General features: G+C 47.5%; 2 protein-coding genes and 1 pseudogene across 2 annotated transcripts; 2 read left to right on the top strand and 1 right to left on the bottom strand.

Annotated features, from left to right (window-relative positions):
- Positions 1 to 34: 34 nt before the first annotated feature.
- LOC130370510 (coiled-coil domain-containing protein 134-like) lies at positions 35 to 4653 on the top strand. The gene is made up of 7 exons (XM_056576257.1): positions 35 to 284; positions 2134 to 2257; positions 2594 to 2715; positions 2859 to 2943; positions 3291 to 3472; positions 3615 to 3686; positions 3804 to 4653. The coding sequence occupies exons 2-7, from the start codon at positions 2152 to 2154 to the stop codon at positions 3921 to 3923; spliced, it is 687 nt and encodes a 228-aa protein (XP_056432232.1). The 5' UTR covers positions 35 to 284; positions 2134 to 2151; the 3' UTR covers positions 3924 to 4653.
- A 50-nt stretch (positions 4654 to 4703) lies between these two features.
- LOC130404047 (uncharacterized) lies at positions 4704 to 7529 on the top strand. Its single transcript, XM_056608642.1, has 2 exons — positions 4704 to 4850; positions 5848 to 7529. The coding sequence occupies exons 1-2, from the start codon at positions 4841 to 4843 to the stop codon at positions 7527 to 7529; spliced, it is 1692 nt and encodes a 563-aa protein (XP_056464617.1). The 5' UTR covers positions 4704 to 4840.
- A 2035-nt stretch (positions 7530 to 9564) lies between these two features.
- On the bottom strand, positions 9565 to 10799 carry LOC130370479 (heat shock 70 kDa protein-like; annotated as a pseudogene).
- Positions 10800 to 14512: the final 3713 nt, after the last annotated feature.

Below are 14512 nucleotides of genomic sequence, written 5' to 3'. Positions count from 1 at the left end.
TGTTGCTCTAAAGTGACCGTGTGGAAACCGCGTCCCTCTGTGATCGCTTGTCATTGGTCCACGGCACGGCAACTCAGCCTCTGTTATCGTGGCGCTGACAGAGTAGGGAGTCGAGAGACGAATGCAAATTAATGTCTCCACCGCAGCGTGTGCGCTTGAGGATTGTACACATCTGATCGGCGGCAGATCGATGCATTTTGAGACGTGCTGTTGAGTTGGACTTGGAGCAATATCCGAGTTATTATCTCCGGGTCTGGTTTGGCGCTGCTGCTTCTCACCACACGGTGAGTGATCTGTAGTGTCCACATCCCATTGGCCGCTGAGGGGAGCTGACCAGCGGCTAGTGTGTCCAGCTGGAGGAAAGATGCGTGGACGGCTTCAATCGATTTGCCGATCGAACGTCTTTCTAATATTTGATTCGGGCAACGAATTTAATTTCGAGATATTTGGCCGCCGTTGAATAAGCTACATTGCTAACTAAACATAACAATTGATTTTAAAATTTGAAGAATCCAAGATAGATCGGTATAGCAGCATTAGTAACATGTAAGTATTACAATCCGGTGTGATGTGTAATCCACCTGCTTCGTTGCCTGGCGAGTAGACAGACACATGAATGAGGGTCAAGGAGCGGACAATCGATTAGCCCAATTTATGATTGAAGGTTCACCAGGCGCCGGCGGTAATTAGATATGGGCCCTCATGATCATCCTCTACATGACGCATGTCCGCGCTGCTGCTGCAGCATGATGGAGATGGGTGATGTGTCAGAATTAGGGGTTGTCCTATAATGTGGGCGTGTTGAGACAAACTGTGATAAGGGCTCTACCAATCATATTGATTTTACATTGATGACGACGGTGACTGACCGTCTATGAAATACACAGCAGCAGTAAGATGTGATCTCTCTATCCGAGGTAAAGAGCTACTCCTCCAACAAGTGAATCATTGCTTCAGGACGCCATGTAAAGACTTAAACTGAATTTGGGCCAATTTAAAAATAACATCTGTCTGCTAAATGCACCACTTGCATGTGTGTGTGTGTGTGTGTGTGTGTGTGTGTGTGTGTGTGTGTGTGTGTGTGTGTGTGTGTGTGTGTGTGTTTAATGGTGCGTTTTAAACTAGTAAATCATTCAGAGGCTCCATGATGGCCAGATCAACATCAGGTACATCTTCATTACATGCCCATAGACCGTTGGAGAGATTCAGTAGGCCTACAAACAGACAGGCTTGGGATGAAGTCGCACAGAAAGAACCTCCTTCTCCATCTGTTGGAGATTATGAATCTGCATTTACAGCAGGATTAGGTGTAAAAGTTTGAAGCATAAATCTTCTTAAATTTGGATTAAATTCGGCACCTGTTTGGTTTTTCACTTTCATAGTGAAAACCAAAGACTTTGTTTAAATCTGTGCTAATGGGGGGAAGAAGACACCAGAGTACCTGGACATCCTCCTAACCATCTACATCAGAGGACCCTTTCTCTGTTCATCACCATGTCTACAAGGATTTAAGACACTTTCTCACTACTTGGAGCCGGATAATGCAGCGTTTTATGGCCGTGAGCTGGGAAGTCGGCCAGGAGATTTCAGATTTCTGCTGACTCTGCAGCCGAAGCATCACAAGTGTTTTTTAGAAAATGTTATATTATTTGGTAACTTTTTTATTGGCCATAGTTACTGTGATGCGTCATATTTTTTTTTAAGATCCTGCCTCCAGTAGCCTCCACTCTACCTCCCTTTCAGCTGTCGGAGGTCCCACCTCCAGCACCCTCAACCTTTCCATGAAGCACGAGGCCTTCTCAATGGTTAATAAACCGTTGAAAAATATCTAAAGCTTGATAAAGCTTGATTATCGAAGATTCTGTATCGGTGAGAGAAGGCTCAGCAGTGATGATAGAGGGGTTCTAAAAACAAACCCACACACGCGCTGACTCTATTAGCTCTTAATTAATATGTTAAGATGTGCTTTATTAACCACAGGTGAGAGATTCAGCCACAGCAGAAAGTATACAGGACAGTATAGTAATTAATCATAACAAAGAAATTAATAATAAAATGGTGTGTGCGATTGTTTACACTGAAGGAAACAACATTGATCTCAACACAGCCCTGTTCAACTCTGTCCTTCTCTAGTGTCTCCCCCTGCTGGCCATGTGGAGCGTATGCACAGTGCTGCTAGCGGTGGCTCTGGGTCGGGCCTTCGGCTCCGACCCCTCCAGGAGCACACCACAAAAACATGACAACAACCTGGAGATCTGTATCCACCAAGATATGTTGATGTGTGTGCTACAGTGTGGGTCTTCATTGTTGTTTCTGTATGTGCTGCAGTATGGGTCTTTGTGAGTTTGTGTCTGTATACATGCGACACAGTGTGTATTCCTGTGTGTGGGTGCTTTTTTATGTGTGTGTGTGTGTGTTTGTATGTGTCTCCTACAGTGTGTGTAAATATGTGTGTGTACGTATCCTACTGTGTGTGTGTATGTCTTTTCCTGTGTGTGTGTGTGTCTATGTGCTACAATGTGTGTTTTTTCCTCAGTGTGTGTGTCTATGTGTGTGCTACGATGTGTGTTTTTTCCTGAGTGTGTGTGTCCAGACAAGCGTCTGTTTGAGACCAAGAGGAAGGAGCAGCTGAACGCCCTGAAGAACCTGGTGGAGCTCAGCGACGTCAACCAGCAATACAAGATCATCGACATCATGCTCAAAGGACTCTTCAAGGTTTGTGTGTGTGCGTGTATTTATGTATAATATTCATTCTACTGCAGTGAAATACTCTCTCTCACACACACACACACACACACACACACACACACACACACACACACCGAACACACTCTATTAATGTATGTCTCGTGGTTAAGGTCCTGGAGGACTCCAAGGCGGTGCTGGTAGCGGCTAACATGCAGCCTGAAGACCCCTTCCCCCTGGACGACAAGATCAAAGAAGGTTAATCTCCCTCTTCATCAGCCTCTCCTCTCCTCTTCCTTCCACTTCTGCCGTTTCCCCGTGACCTCTTCTCCCTCACTCCTCCTCATCCTCTCCCTCATTCCTCCTCCTCCTCCCCTTAACACCTCTCCCCCATTCCTCCTTCTCCACCCCGTTCCTCCTCCTATCCACTCCAGCACCCCCCCCTCTCCTCTCCCCCACTCTTTATTCCTCCCACGCCTCTCTCGTCCTACCCCCCCACACACTTTTCCTCCCCTCTCCTCCCCTCTCCTCCTCTCCTCTCCCCTCTTTCCTCTATGGAGTTGGAGTAAGATGTGCATGTAAAGTGTAATGTCTCTGTCTCCCAGCCTACTCCCACGTCGTGGAGAACACGGCGTTCTTCGGGGACGTGGCGCTGCGTTTCCCCCGGATCGTCCACCACTACTACGACCGCAACGCCGACTGGAGCGGCCTGCTGCGCTGGGGCCTGCGCTTCTGCAACCACACGGGGGTGTTCACCGGAGGCACCCACCAGCACGTCCTCACACTGGTGCTCAGTCTTCAGTTACTGTGATGTTGTCACCCTGGTGCTCAGTCTTCAGTTACTGTGATGTTGTCATCCTGGTGCTCAGTGTTCAGTTACTGTGGTGCTCACTCTCTCTCTTTCTCTCACTCTCTCTCTCTCTCCCAAGATGTCTCAGGAGCTCGGTATAACAGAGAAAACGCCAGACTTCACTAATCCGTACCGTACCGAGAGAGACAACGTGAGACACACACACACACACACACACACACACACACACACACACACACACACACACACACACACACACACACACACACACACACACACACAGTTAACTTCCCGTCTCCCCCACCAGGTTCTTCACACAGCGGAGGCCTTCCAGAGGCTCCTGAGAGAGGAGGAGAAGAGGAGGAGGAAGGAGGAGAAGAGGAAAGAGATGAGGAAGGGACCCCGCATCTCCCGCTCCGAGCTCTAGAGCAATGTAGAGGGGAGAAGGGGGAAGTGAGGAGGAGAAGGAGCTCTTCACCTGAAGGAGGGGGAAGAGGAGGAGGATCAAACATGGAGACACTTGAGATCATAAAGAATTGTGAACTAAAACGACAGAGGAGAGATTAAGAATTTGTTTGTGATTAACAACCGGGTTTCCTAAAGAGGAGACAGGGGAATTTTTTTTTTGGATCATTCATTTACACGGTAGGTTCAAAAACATTGCATTGTGGGACTTTCGGTCTACAACCGTGTTATGTTCACATGGAGCTGCCTCCCTAGGGAATTTATTACTTATCAAAGCTTGTTTTGGTACGAGGGTGATGACTCTGTTGGAGGGAATTGATTGATGTTACTTTCGTTTTATTTAGGGTCCCAAGCAATGCAAGGATTCCTATTTTATGAAAAGTGTTCAGTTCTATAACTGAAATAATTTGTTGATGTGGTATAAACTAAAGTGAAAACTCCATCAAACTTCTGTTCAAGCATTACAATTGATATTTTGGTTCACACAATTTGATATATCATTTGATGTTTTACAGGAAATCATTTTTTATTGTACAAAGTATATTAAAATGAGACCCTTGTTGGAATTTCTAAATTGTATTACGACTGTTATATAAATATATGTATATTCAGAAAAAGATTGCTGCAAAGTCAACTAACTAAGCCTACAACTATCATTTTGTTATCCGATTTCATGGAATAAAATAACAGATTGGACGTATTGCTTTTCATATTCTTCTTTTACCAACAGAGGTCGCAGATTGACCGAACATCTCAAGTTCAATGCTTATACTTTTGAAGAGCTTTCTGCCTCGACAGCTAAAACCTAAAGGCGAACCAACTTAAACCAAATGAGGTTTTTATGTTCTTATTTCCTCAGACAACGATGTTTCATTGAACATGCAATCAGGTAAGATTATGTGTTTTAAGTAAAAAAAACCACCATTTTTAAAAATGCGTTTATTAGCTTGCTAACGCTAAGGGAAGCCATTGTTGTCCATTTGAAAGAGTCGACTATACGCTAACATTGTCAGCTCAACATCTAAATGCTATGTCAATGTTATGTCGGTTTAGAGAAAGTATATTATATACAGTAGTACGAGTATATTGTATCAGTAGTGTATGATATCTAGCAGTGGTAGACTACATTGTTTCAATAGTATAATATAGTACAGTTATAGTCAGCTAACATTACGACTGATACAATCCAGTAGTAGTATTTTGTCAAGTCAAGTCTTTATTATTGCCAAACGACGCAAGTCGTGTCGAATTCATTTTGGTGATTTGGCTCACACTGGACAGTAGGCCTGCACTACCACACAGAACAAGGGAGACAACAAGTCCGACTGGACATGCACAAAAGACATCACATTAAAACTAGACACATACGTTGTAGCATTGTATAATTAGTATTACTATATTGTGTCAGTGGTAGTAGTACATTGCATCACTAGTAGTATATTGTATCCAGTTCTAGTATATTACATTCAGTAGTAGTAGTGGTATATTGCAGTAGTAGTTCATTTTTTATAATAGTATATTGTATCAGTTGTAGTATATTGTATCACTAGTAGTAGATTGTAGCAGTAATAGTATATTGTAGCAGTAATAGTTTATGGTATTATTAGTAGTATATGTTTTTAATTAGTATATATTTGATCAGTATTGTTGCAGTATTAGTATATCAGTAGTAGAAGTATATTATATTTGAAGTAATGATGTTGTATCACTTGTAGTAGTACATTGTGTCAGTAGTAGTATATTGTGTCATTATTGTATCAGTAGTAGTAGTAAATTGTATCAGTAGAAGTATATTGTATGCAGTAGTAGTATATTACATTCAGTAGTAGTGGTATATTGTATAATGCACCTTTAATGGACAGCTTGTGTAATGTTCCACCCAGCAGGAGCAGAGGGGCCGTGGCCAACAGACATGGGGGAGAATGATCCAGAAGAAGAGCTGAGACTGATCCTGATTGGAAAGACGGGATCTGGGAAGAGCTCCTCAGGGAACACCATCCTGGGCCGGAGTCACTTCCTGTCCAGGTGTAGCGCCGGCTCTGTTACCAAGGTCTGCCAGCTGGGGACCTCTGACTACCCTGTGGAGGTGGAGGCGGGGAGGAGGAGCAGGAGGAGGAAGAGGGTGGTGGTGTTGGACATGCCAGGTTTTGGAGACACACACCTGACCCAGGAGCAGATCATCACAGAGATCAGTCGATGCGTGGCCCTGACGGCCCCCGGCCCACACGCCTTCCTCTTGGTGGTCCAGGTGGGACGCTACACAGAGGAGGAGAACATGGCCGTCACTATGATGGCTGCTGTATTTGGAGAAGCGGCGGTCCGCAACCACACGGTGGTGCTGTTCACCAGGGGAGATGACCTGGAGGAGCCGATAGAGCAGTACCTGGCCAGCGCACCTGTGAGCCTCAAGGCTTTGATTGACAGGTGTGGAGGCAGGTACCACCTTCTCAACAACCGGGCGCCAAGCGATGTGCAGCAAGTTCACGAGCTACTAGGAAAGGTGGAGCAGGTTGTGGAGGACAACGGTGGAGGGTGTTACACCAACGCCATGTACCGGGAGGCGGAGATAGCAATCAGAGAGGAGCAGGACAGGATAATGAGGGGGCGGGGCCAAGCAGAGGGCGAGGAAGAGGAAATGAAGATGTCTGAATGGAGGAGGCGTGTCCTAGAGCGGGATGGGGGGGCTGATGACGGGGACGAGGTGTTTTGGACACAGACCGAGACGGCGGAGAGAAGAGGAGGTGCTCTCAGCTTCCTCAGGGAAAGAGGAGAGCGATGGAGAGATGGGTGGAGACGTAGAAGGAGGGGCGGTGGCCGGCCGAGGCCACGTGCTCCCTCTGCCCCCGGTAGGGGGTGGCGAAGCCAGGTGCCCCTTTCTCCCAGCGTGCTGCGGAGAGTGAAGGTGGTGGTGGCGGCGGTGGTCACTGGCCTGGTGGTAGGGGCTCTGTGTGGTGCGGCTGTCCCACTGGCAGCAGCAGCAGGGGCAGCCGTGGTGGGGAACGCAGCAGGTTTGGGTGTAGCTCATCTGGCTGGGGCGACGGTAGGGTGGGTGGAGGCTATCGGCGCCGTTGTAGCAACAGCCTCGGGACAGACGGCCGCGGGGGCCGCTATCGGAGGCCTTGTGGGGGGCACTGTGGCCGCTGCGGCTGGGCTAGAAGCTGCCAGTCCTGGGGAAGGAGTTCAGTTAGCCCTGGGCCAGGTGGGCCTCCTGGGGGTATCAGCTGTGGGGGTGGCTGCAGGGGTGGGGGGCGTCCTGGGAGCTGGGGCCGCCCTAGGGGCCACAGCCCTGCCTGGAGCCCATGCTGCCGCTGCAGGGGCCGTAGTTAGAGCCGGGACCAGCGGGGCGGTGTGTGCTGCTTCAGGCCCCAGCTTGGTGTCTGCCTCCTGGGGAGGAGGGGGGGCCCGCGTCCTGGCTGCAGTAGCAGAGGTGGGCCAGGCGGCGGTGGGACTGGTGCTCGCTGGTGGTCTTGTGGTAAAGGTGTTCAAAGAAAAGGTTTGTAGCGGCGAAGGGACCAGGGAAGCTAGCTACACAGAGCGCAGGACGTATGAAATCCACTGGAACAAATAAGAGAGGCTTCCCATATAGTTTTGTTAATTTTAAGAAACAAAAACAACTATTGAAGAAAACATTTCCCATAGATGTGCCTTTACAGAATGTGAGCTATCTAATAAATATGTTTCATCTTTACTTGCATCATTCTTCATTTCGTGGTTGATTTAAAAGTTGTAAAAACTATTTTCTAATGATACATAATGATAAAGATTATTAGAAAATAATGTCTTATTATAACTGGTCACATGGACACGCACAGAAACACATACATTTTCCGCTCAGGAAAAGTAGGTTACAACAACTAAAAACAAATCTGCGGATGTCCATGACATTCATACTGAAACTGAAATTTAACAATGCTGGCGTGTGGTTTAGTGAAACTAGCTCGTGTCCATTACCGATGTCCTACTTTGTTTAGATTCATTCTTAAACTATTCCAACCTGATGTGTGTGGTCGTTGATTTCAATTATTTTTCTGGTGTGTGGTAAAATGTGTGTAACCCTTACTCACGGATCCTAAAGGTTTACTGGTTCGTATGTGCCCATGGTCAACCAGTATAGAGGAGTCCAATAAAGACTTAAAAAAAATCCACTGTGTAAAATAACAGAAACTATTCCTTAACCGTGAATATTTGCATTGCAAATACATATCAATGTTGGGATATGTGTGTGGTTAGAATTATGTGAGGATCACATGCAAATATTTATAAGCAAATAAGCAACTCTCGGTAAATCAAGGGGGAAAAGGTTCCAGATAGTGCGTGCGTTGGTCAGGTGTGTCGTGTTTCTGTTATGTTCGTTGGTCGTTAATAAAGGCAGTCCGTAGTCGTGCGGTGTATGGGGCACGGAACTACATAATTGGTTGAACCTGGGCTCCTGTCTCGTCTGACCCGTGCTGCTCGCCACAATATATAAATGGTGTTGGTGAATTCTAAATAGCATTTTACACATTCGGCTATAATAGAAAATGCTCAAAGGTAAATCAACGTAATTATGATTGTTGCTTCTTATCGGGAAGAAAGCAACGGTGGTGGACCGTACTAAAGGCCCCATGCATAGTATGGGTCTGTAAAATGCTAATCAAATCAAATGTATTTATAAAGCACATTTAATCACAAGGGGAGGGGGGAGAGATCTTTCTTAGTTACGAGCCCCTCTCTGATTGCTCAAACTGTGGTTATGTTTTTGTAACGATGCCCACCATTTTTTCATTGCTGAAGTTTATGGAACAAACGATGAACTAATGCCTGTTAAGGTGTGTAGGTTGTGTGTGTGTGTGTGTGTGTGTGTGTGTGTGTGTGTGTGTGTGTGTGTGTGTGTGTGTGTGTGTGTGTGTGTGTGTGTGTGTGTGTGTGTGTGTGTGTGTGTGTGTGTGTGTGTGTGTGTGTGTGTTCGTGAGAGAGCATAAAAGAGAAAGGATGACAAACCAGCAGAACAGGTTCACCACATCACCTGACCATCCCGAGAGAGCGAGATCGTCAGTCTGAAAACAGTCCTGGAATGAGTAGAACACCACACCCCTGGAACCGCCCCCTCATCACATCAAGAACAGCACCTAGCACTCTGGCAGAGTACTCAACAACATCCTCACCGAAACAAACCTGGTAATCATCAACGAACCCACCCCCCACCACAGCTCCTCCTCCACTGACATCCTGGCCCTCATGCTCTGTACCCCAGACCTCGGCAGAAAAATATTCACTTTTTCTGTAGGCCAAGAAAACTTCACAGAACATTGTAAATGAACATACATCCTCTCAAGTCAAGTGCAAGAACAAATGAATTCAACAAATGTACCATTTACAAAATCTGAAAATAATACATATAATACAAATACGTAGCACCACCTGACACACATCTTAAAATTCAGGTAGCCAAACAAAAGACAAAAAAGGGGAAGCAATTAATTAATTAATAGACATTTTCTGGGCTCTTGCTTTCAGATTAGGAAAGCTTCAATAATTAAAACTCAAAAATAACAATTCTCCACTCTGGCATTCACAATTAACGATTGGCTTGTCCAAGAGCTAGGCGTTGTCACAAGCTCACCTCAGACCCTTCCAGCCGTCTCGTTGCCCAGGGAACGGGGCACCACGTCAGTAGCAGCAGGTCCTGGAGGTTCGCCGACGTGTCGCCGCTGCGAATGGCGGTCTGCACGGCGGCGCCGTAAGCCACAGCCTCGTCTGGGTTGATGCTCTTGTTGAGCTCACTGCCGTTGAATAAGTCCTGCAGGAGTTTCTGGATCTTTGGGATTCCTGAGAGCCTCCCACCAGGACGATGTCGTGGACCTAGCTCTTGTCCATCTTGGCGCCCCTCAGGGCTTTCTCCACGGGTCCCAGGGTTCCCCTGAAGAGGTCTGAGCACAACTCCTCGAAGCATGCCCTGGTGACGGAGGTGTAGAAGTCGGTGCCCTCGTGCAGAGAATCGATCTCGATGCTGGCCTGGGAGCTGGAAGACAGGGTTCTCTTGGCTCGCTCACAAGCCGTGCAAAGCCTCCTCAAAGCCCTCTTGTTCTGGCTGATGTCCTTCTTGAACTTTCGCTTGAACTCCTCCACAAAGTGGTCGACCAAGCGGTTGTCAAAGTCCTCTCCACCCAGATGAGTGTCTCCGGCCGTGGACTTCACCTCAAAGATGCCGTCTTCGATGGTCAGGATGGAGACGTCGAAGGTGCCCCCGCCCAGGTCAAAGATCAGGACGTTGCGCTCGCTGCTCTTGCCTTTGTCCAGACCGTAGGCAATAGCGGCCGCCGTGGGCTCGTTGATGATCCTCAGGTCGTTGAGGCCGGCGATCACTCCTGAGTCCTTGGTGGCCTGACGCTGGGAGTCGTTGAAGTAAGCGGGAACCGTGATGACGGCGTTCAACACTTTCTGGTCCGCTTCGGCAATCGGCAATCTCCTTCATCTTCACCAGGACCATGGAGGACACCTCCTCGGGGTAGAAGGACTTGTTCTCCCCCTTGTGCTCCACCTGGGTTTTGGGCTTCCCCGCGTCACTCATCACAGTGAATGGCCAGTGCTTCATGTCCGCCTGCACCACTGCATCGTTAAACTTTCGGCCTATCAGGCGCTTGGCGTCGAACACGGTATTGGTGGGGTTCATGGCCACCTGGTTCTTGGCCGCGTCTCCGATGAGTCTCTCCGTGTCTGTGAACGCCACGTAGCTGGGGGTGGTCCGGTTGCCCTGGTCGTTGGCGATGATCTCCACTTTGCCGTGCTGGAACACCCCCACGCAGGAGTAGGTGGTGCCCAGGTCAATACCGACCGCTACACCCTTAGCAGCAGACATCTTGCTGAGGATGGCTGTCAGGGAGTTAATAGTTAAAGACAAGCGTTAGAAATGATAATTGTGTTAAAAAAAACAACTTTAAACTAAAAAAAGGGATTTTATATAAAATCGCGAAATAATGGCGAATGAAACTGAAGGAGTTCAGATTCCCCTTTATGATCATGCTGTTTAAGGAACCATCATTCAAGTTACAGGAGACAACCTTGGTATCCATTCTTTATTTGGTTTTGTAGAATCGTTCAGTGCTCGTTATTGTTGTCGTTTTTGCCTACTTGAGAAGGAAGATTTTCGGAGTTCAGTGAAGATAGCAGTAAGATCTCACTTCGAACCAAAGAACTTCACGCAGAACATTGTGAGGTTATCAAGAGTAACCCTCATCTTCCTTATGTTATGGGCGTGAAAAAGTCATGCCTTTTGAATTCCTTGCAATATTTTCATACGGCGACAAATTTTTCAGTCGATATCATGCACGACATATTTGAAGGGGTTGCCCAATTTGAGATGAAGCTCCTTCTACAACACTTGGGTCACAATTACACAACACCGGCAGAAATACACAGACGAATTCAGAGTTTCAATTATGGTCGCTTGGAACAGTGCAACAAACCTCCAGGTGTTAATTTAGCTGAGGGTTCTAATGACTTAAGCCTTAATGCTACACAAAGCTGGTGTTTGCTGCGCCACCTCCCGATTATATTCGGGGATCTTGTTTGTTCAAGTGACCAAAACTGGTATCTATTCATTTTACTGCTTCAAATAGTCAGCATAGTTTTGTCTCCTTTAAGCATTGACAAGCACTTTAAGCATTGACATACTGTAACCGAAACTTAACAAGACTGGTATGTTGTTTGGTGAAACTAGCTCGTGTCCATAACACATAACATACGTGGTTAAGATTCCTTCTTTAACTATTTCAAACGTTTGAGTGTGTTCATGCAACAGCCAGCCCTTCTGTTCGCTCAACTTTATCTTACTCACTGTCAACACGATTTTAACTTGAGTTGACCTGACCTTTTTGTTCATCAATGAATTGGGAACTTATATTTAGGCTATAGGCCTACCATAAATGATTGTACTTATGATTTTAATTTTTTTAATCAATAACTATCAATAACTATCACACGCCTATTTATCTCTGCCATTTATTGTCCGTTTTGCACAACACTGTAGTTCAGGAAGGTTTGAGGCATAACTTGCCGTGGCCGGCTGTTGTATTGCAACACAAGGCCAGTAAGAGACCTAGTAGAAAGCACAGTGATCTTAACCAGTTTAATCATAAACTGAACATTTCTCAAGCTGGAAATATACCGTTAATATTATACAATTATGAAGCATTGTGTCAGATAACTCACCCGAAGATAAAAAAAAAAAATTGGACAAGACGGTGCAATTTAATGGACAGCTTGTGTAATGTTCCAACCACAGGCGCAAAGGGGCCGTATCCAACAGACATGGGGGAGAATGATCCAGAAGAAGAGCTGAGACTGATCCTGATTGGAAAGACAGGATCTGGGAAGAGCTCCTCAGGGAACACCATCCTGGGCCGACAACACTTCCTGTCCAGGTGTAGATCAGGCTCTGTTACAAAGGTCTGCCAGCTGGGGACCTCTGACTACCATGTGGAGGTGGAGGCGGGGAGGAGGAGCAGGAGGAGGAGGAGGATGAAGGTGGTGGTGGTGGACATGCCAGGTTTTGGAGACAGACAACTGACCCAGGAGCTGATCATCATGGAGAGCAGTCGATGCGTGGCTCTGACGGCCCCCGGCCCACACGCCTTCCTCACAAACCTTCGCCTTGCGGTGCCCATGCCTCAGGACCCCCCAACGCCCGGACCAGCTCCGTGGCATCTGGGGGCTCGAGGCCGCGACACGCCCGTCTCGACCCGATCTGGGCGATGTTTCCCACCATCAGCCCGTACTTCAGTGGGGCTGCGGCGGAGCCCGGGAGGCTCGGGGCCCCGGTGAAAACATTTATCCAGGTCACTCTGTCTGTCTGTCTGTCTGTCTGTCTGTCTGTCTGTCTGTCTGTCTGTCTGTCTGTCTGTCTGTCTGTCTGTCTGTCTGTCTGTCTGTCTGTCTGTCTGTCTGTCTGTCTGTCTGTCTGTCTGTCTGTCTGTCTGTCTGTCTGTCTGTCTGTCTGTCTGTCTGTCTGTCTGTCTGTCTGTCTGTCTGTCTGTCTGTCTGTCTGTCTGTCTGTCTGTCTGTCTGTCTGTCTGTCTGTCTGTCTGTCTGTCTGTCTGTCTGTCTGTCTGTCTGTCTGTCTGTCTGTCTGTCTGTCTGTCTGTCTGTCTGTCTGTCTGTCTGTCTGTCTGTCTGTCTGTCTGTCTGTCTGTCTGTCTGTCTGTCTGTCTGTCTGTCTGTCTGTCTGTCTGTCTGTCTGTCTGTCTGTCTGTCTGTCTGTCTGTCTGTCTGTCTGTCTGTCTGTCTGTCTGTCTGTCTGTCTGTCTGTCTGTCTGTCTGTCTGTCTGTCTGTCTGTCTGTCTGTCTGTCTGTCTGTCTGTCTGTCTGTCTGTCTGTCTGTCTGTCTGTCTGTCTGTCTGTCTGTCTGTCTGTCTGTCTGTCTGTCTGTCTGTCTGTCTGTCTGTCTGTCTGTCTGTCTGTCTGTCTGTCTGTCTGTCTGTCTGTCTGTCTGTCTGTCTGTCTGTCTGTCTGTCTGTCTGTCTGTCTGTCTGTCTGTCTGTCTGTCTGTCTGTCTGTCTGTCTGTCTGTCTGTCTGTCTGTCTGTCTGTCTGTCTGTCTGTCTGTCTGTCTGTCTGTCTGTCTGTCTGTCTGTCTGTCTGTCTGTCTGTCTGTCTGTCTGTCTGTCTGTCTGTCTGTCTGTCTGTCTGTCTGTCTGTCTGTCTGTCTGTCTGTCTGTCTGTCTGTCTGTCTGTCTGTCTGTCTGTCTGTCTGTCTGTCTGTCTGTCTGTCTGTCTGTCTGTCTGTCTGTCTGTCTGTCTGTCTGTCTGTCTGTCTGTCTGTCTGTCTGTCTGTCTGTCTGTCTGTCTGTCTGTCTGTCTGTCTGTCTGTCTGTCTGTCTGTCTGTCTGTCTGTCTGTCTGTCTGTCTGTCTGTCTGTCTGTCTGTCTGTCTGTCTGTCTGTCTGTCTGTCTGTCTGTCTGTCTGTCTGTCTGTCTGTCTGTCTGTCTGTCTGTCTGTCTGTCTGTCTGTCTGTCTGTCTGTCTGTCTGTCTGTCTGTCTGTCTGTCTGTCTGTCTGTCTGTCTGTCTGTCTGTCTGTCTGTCTGTCTGTCTGTCTGTCTGTCTGTCTGTCTGTCTGTCTGTCTGTCTGTCTGTCTGTCTGTCTGTCTGTCTGTCTGTCTGTCTGTCTGTCTGTCTGTCTGTCTGTCTGTCTGTCTGTCTGTCTGTCTGTCTGTCTGTCTGTCTGTCTGTCTGTCTGTCTGTCTGTCTGTCTGTCTGTCTGTCTGTCTGTCTGTCTGTCTGTCTGTCTGTCTGTCTGTCTGTCTGTCTGTCTGTCTGTCTGTCTGTCTGTCTGTCTGTCTGTCTGTCTGTCTGTCTGTCTGTCTGTCTGTCTGTCTGTCTGTCTGTCTGTCGGAATTTTTCGAGAGAGAAAACGGGCGACAAGTTTTGATTTGTCGCGCCACACTTTTGCCGTGCACAGGCGAGCGCGTTCACGAGAATTTGTCGCGCGAAAAATTCGCTCGAGTCCAAATATTTGAACCTTGACGCGGACTGAGTCACATGTGTAACGTAACAGCCAATCAGCGTTCAACCGTC

The sequence above is a fragment of the Gadus chalcogrammus genome, chromosome 2, assembly GCF_026213295.1.
Source record: "Gadus chalcogrammus isolate NIFS_2021 chromosome 2, NIFS_Gcha_1.0, whole genome shotgun sequence".
Classification (NCBI taxonomy): domain Eukaryota; kingdom Metazoa; phylum Chordata; class Actinopteri; order Gadiformes; family Gadidae; genus Gadus; species Gadus chalcogrammus.
This window is presented reverse-complemented; position numbering and strand designations above follow the sequence as displayed.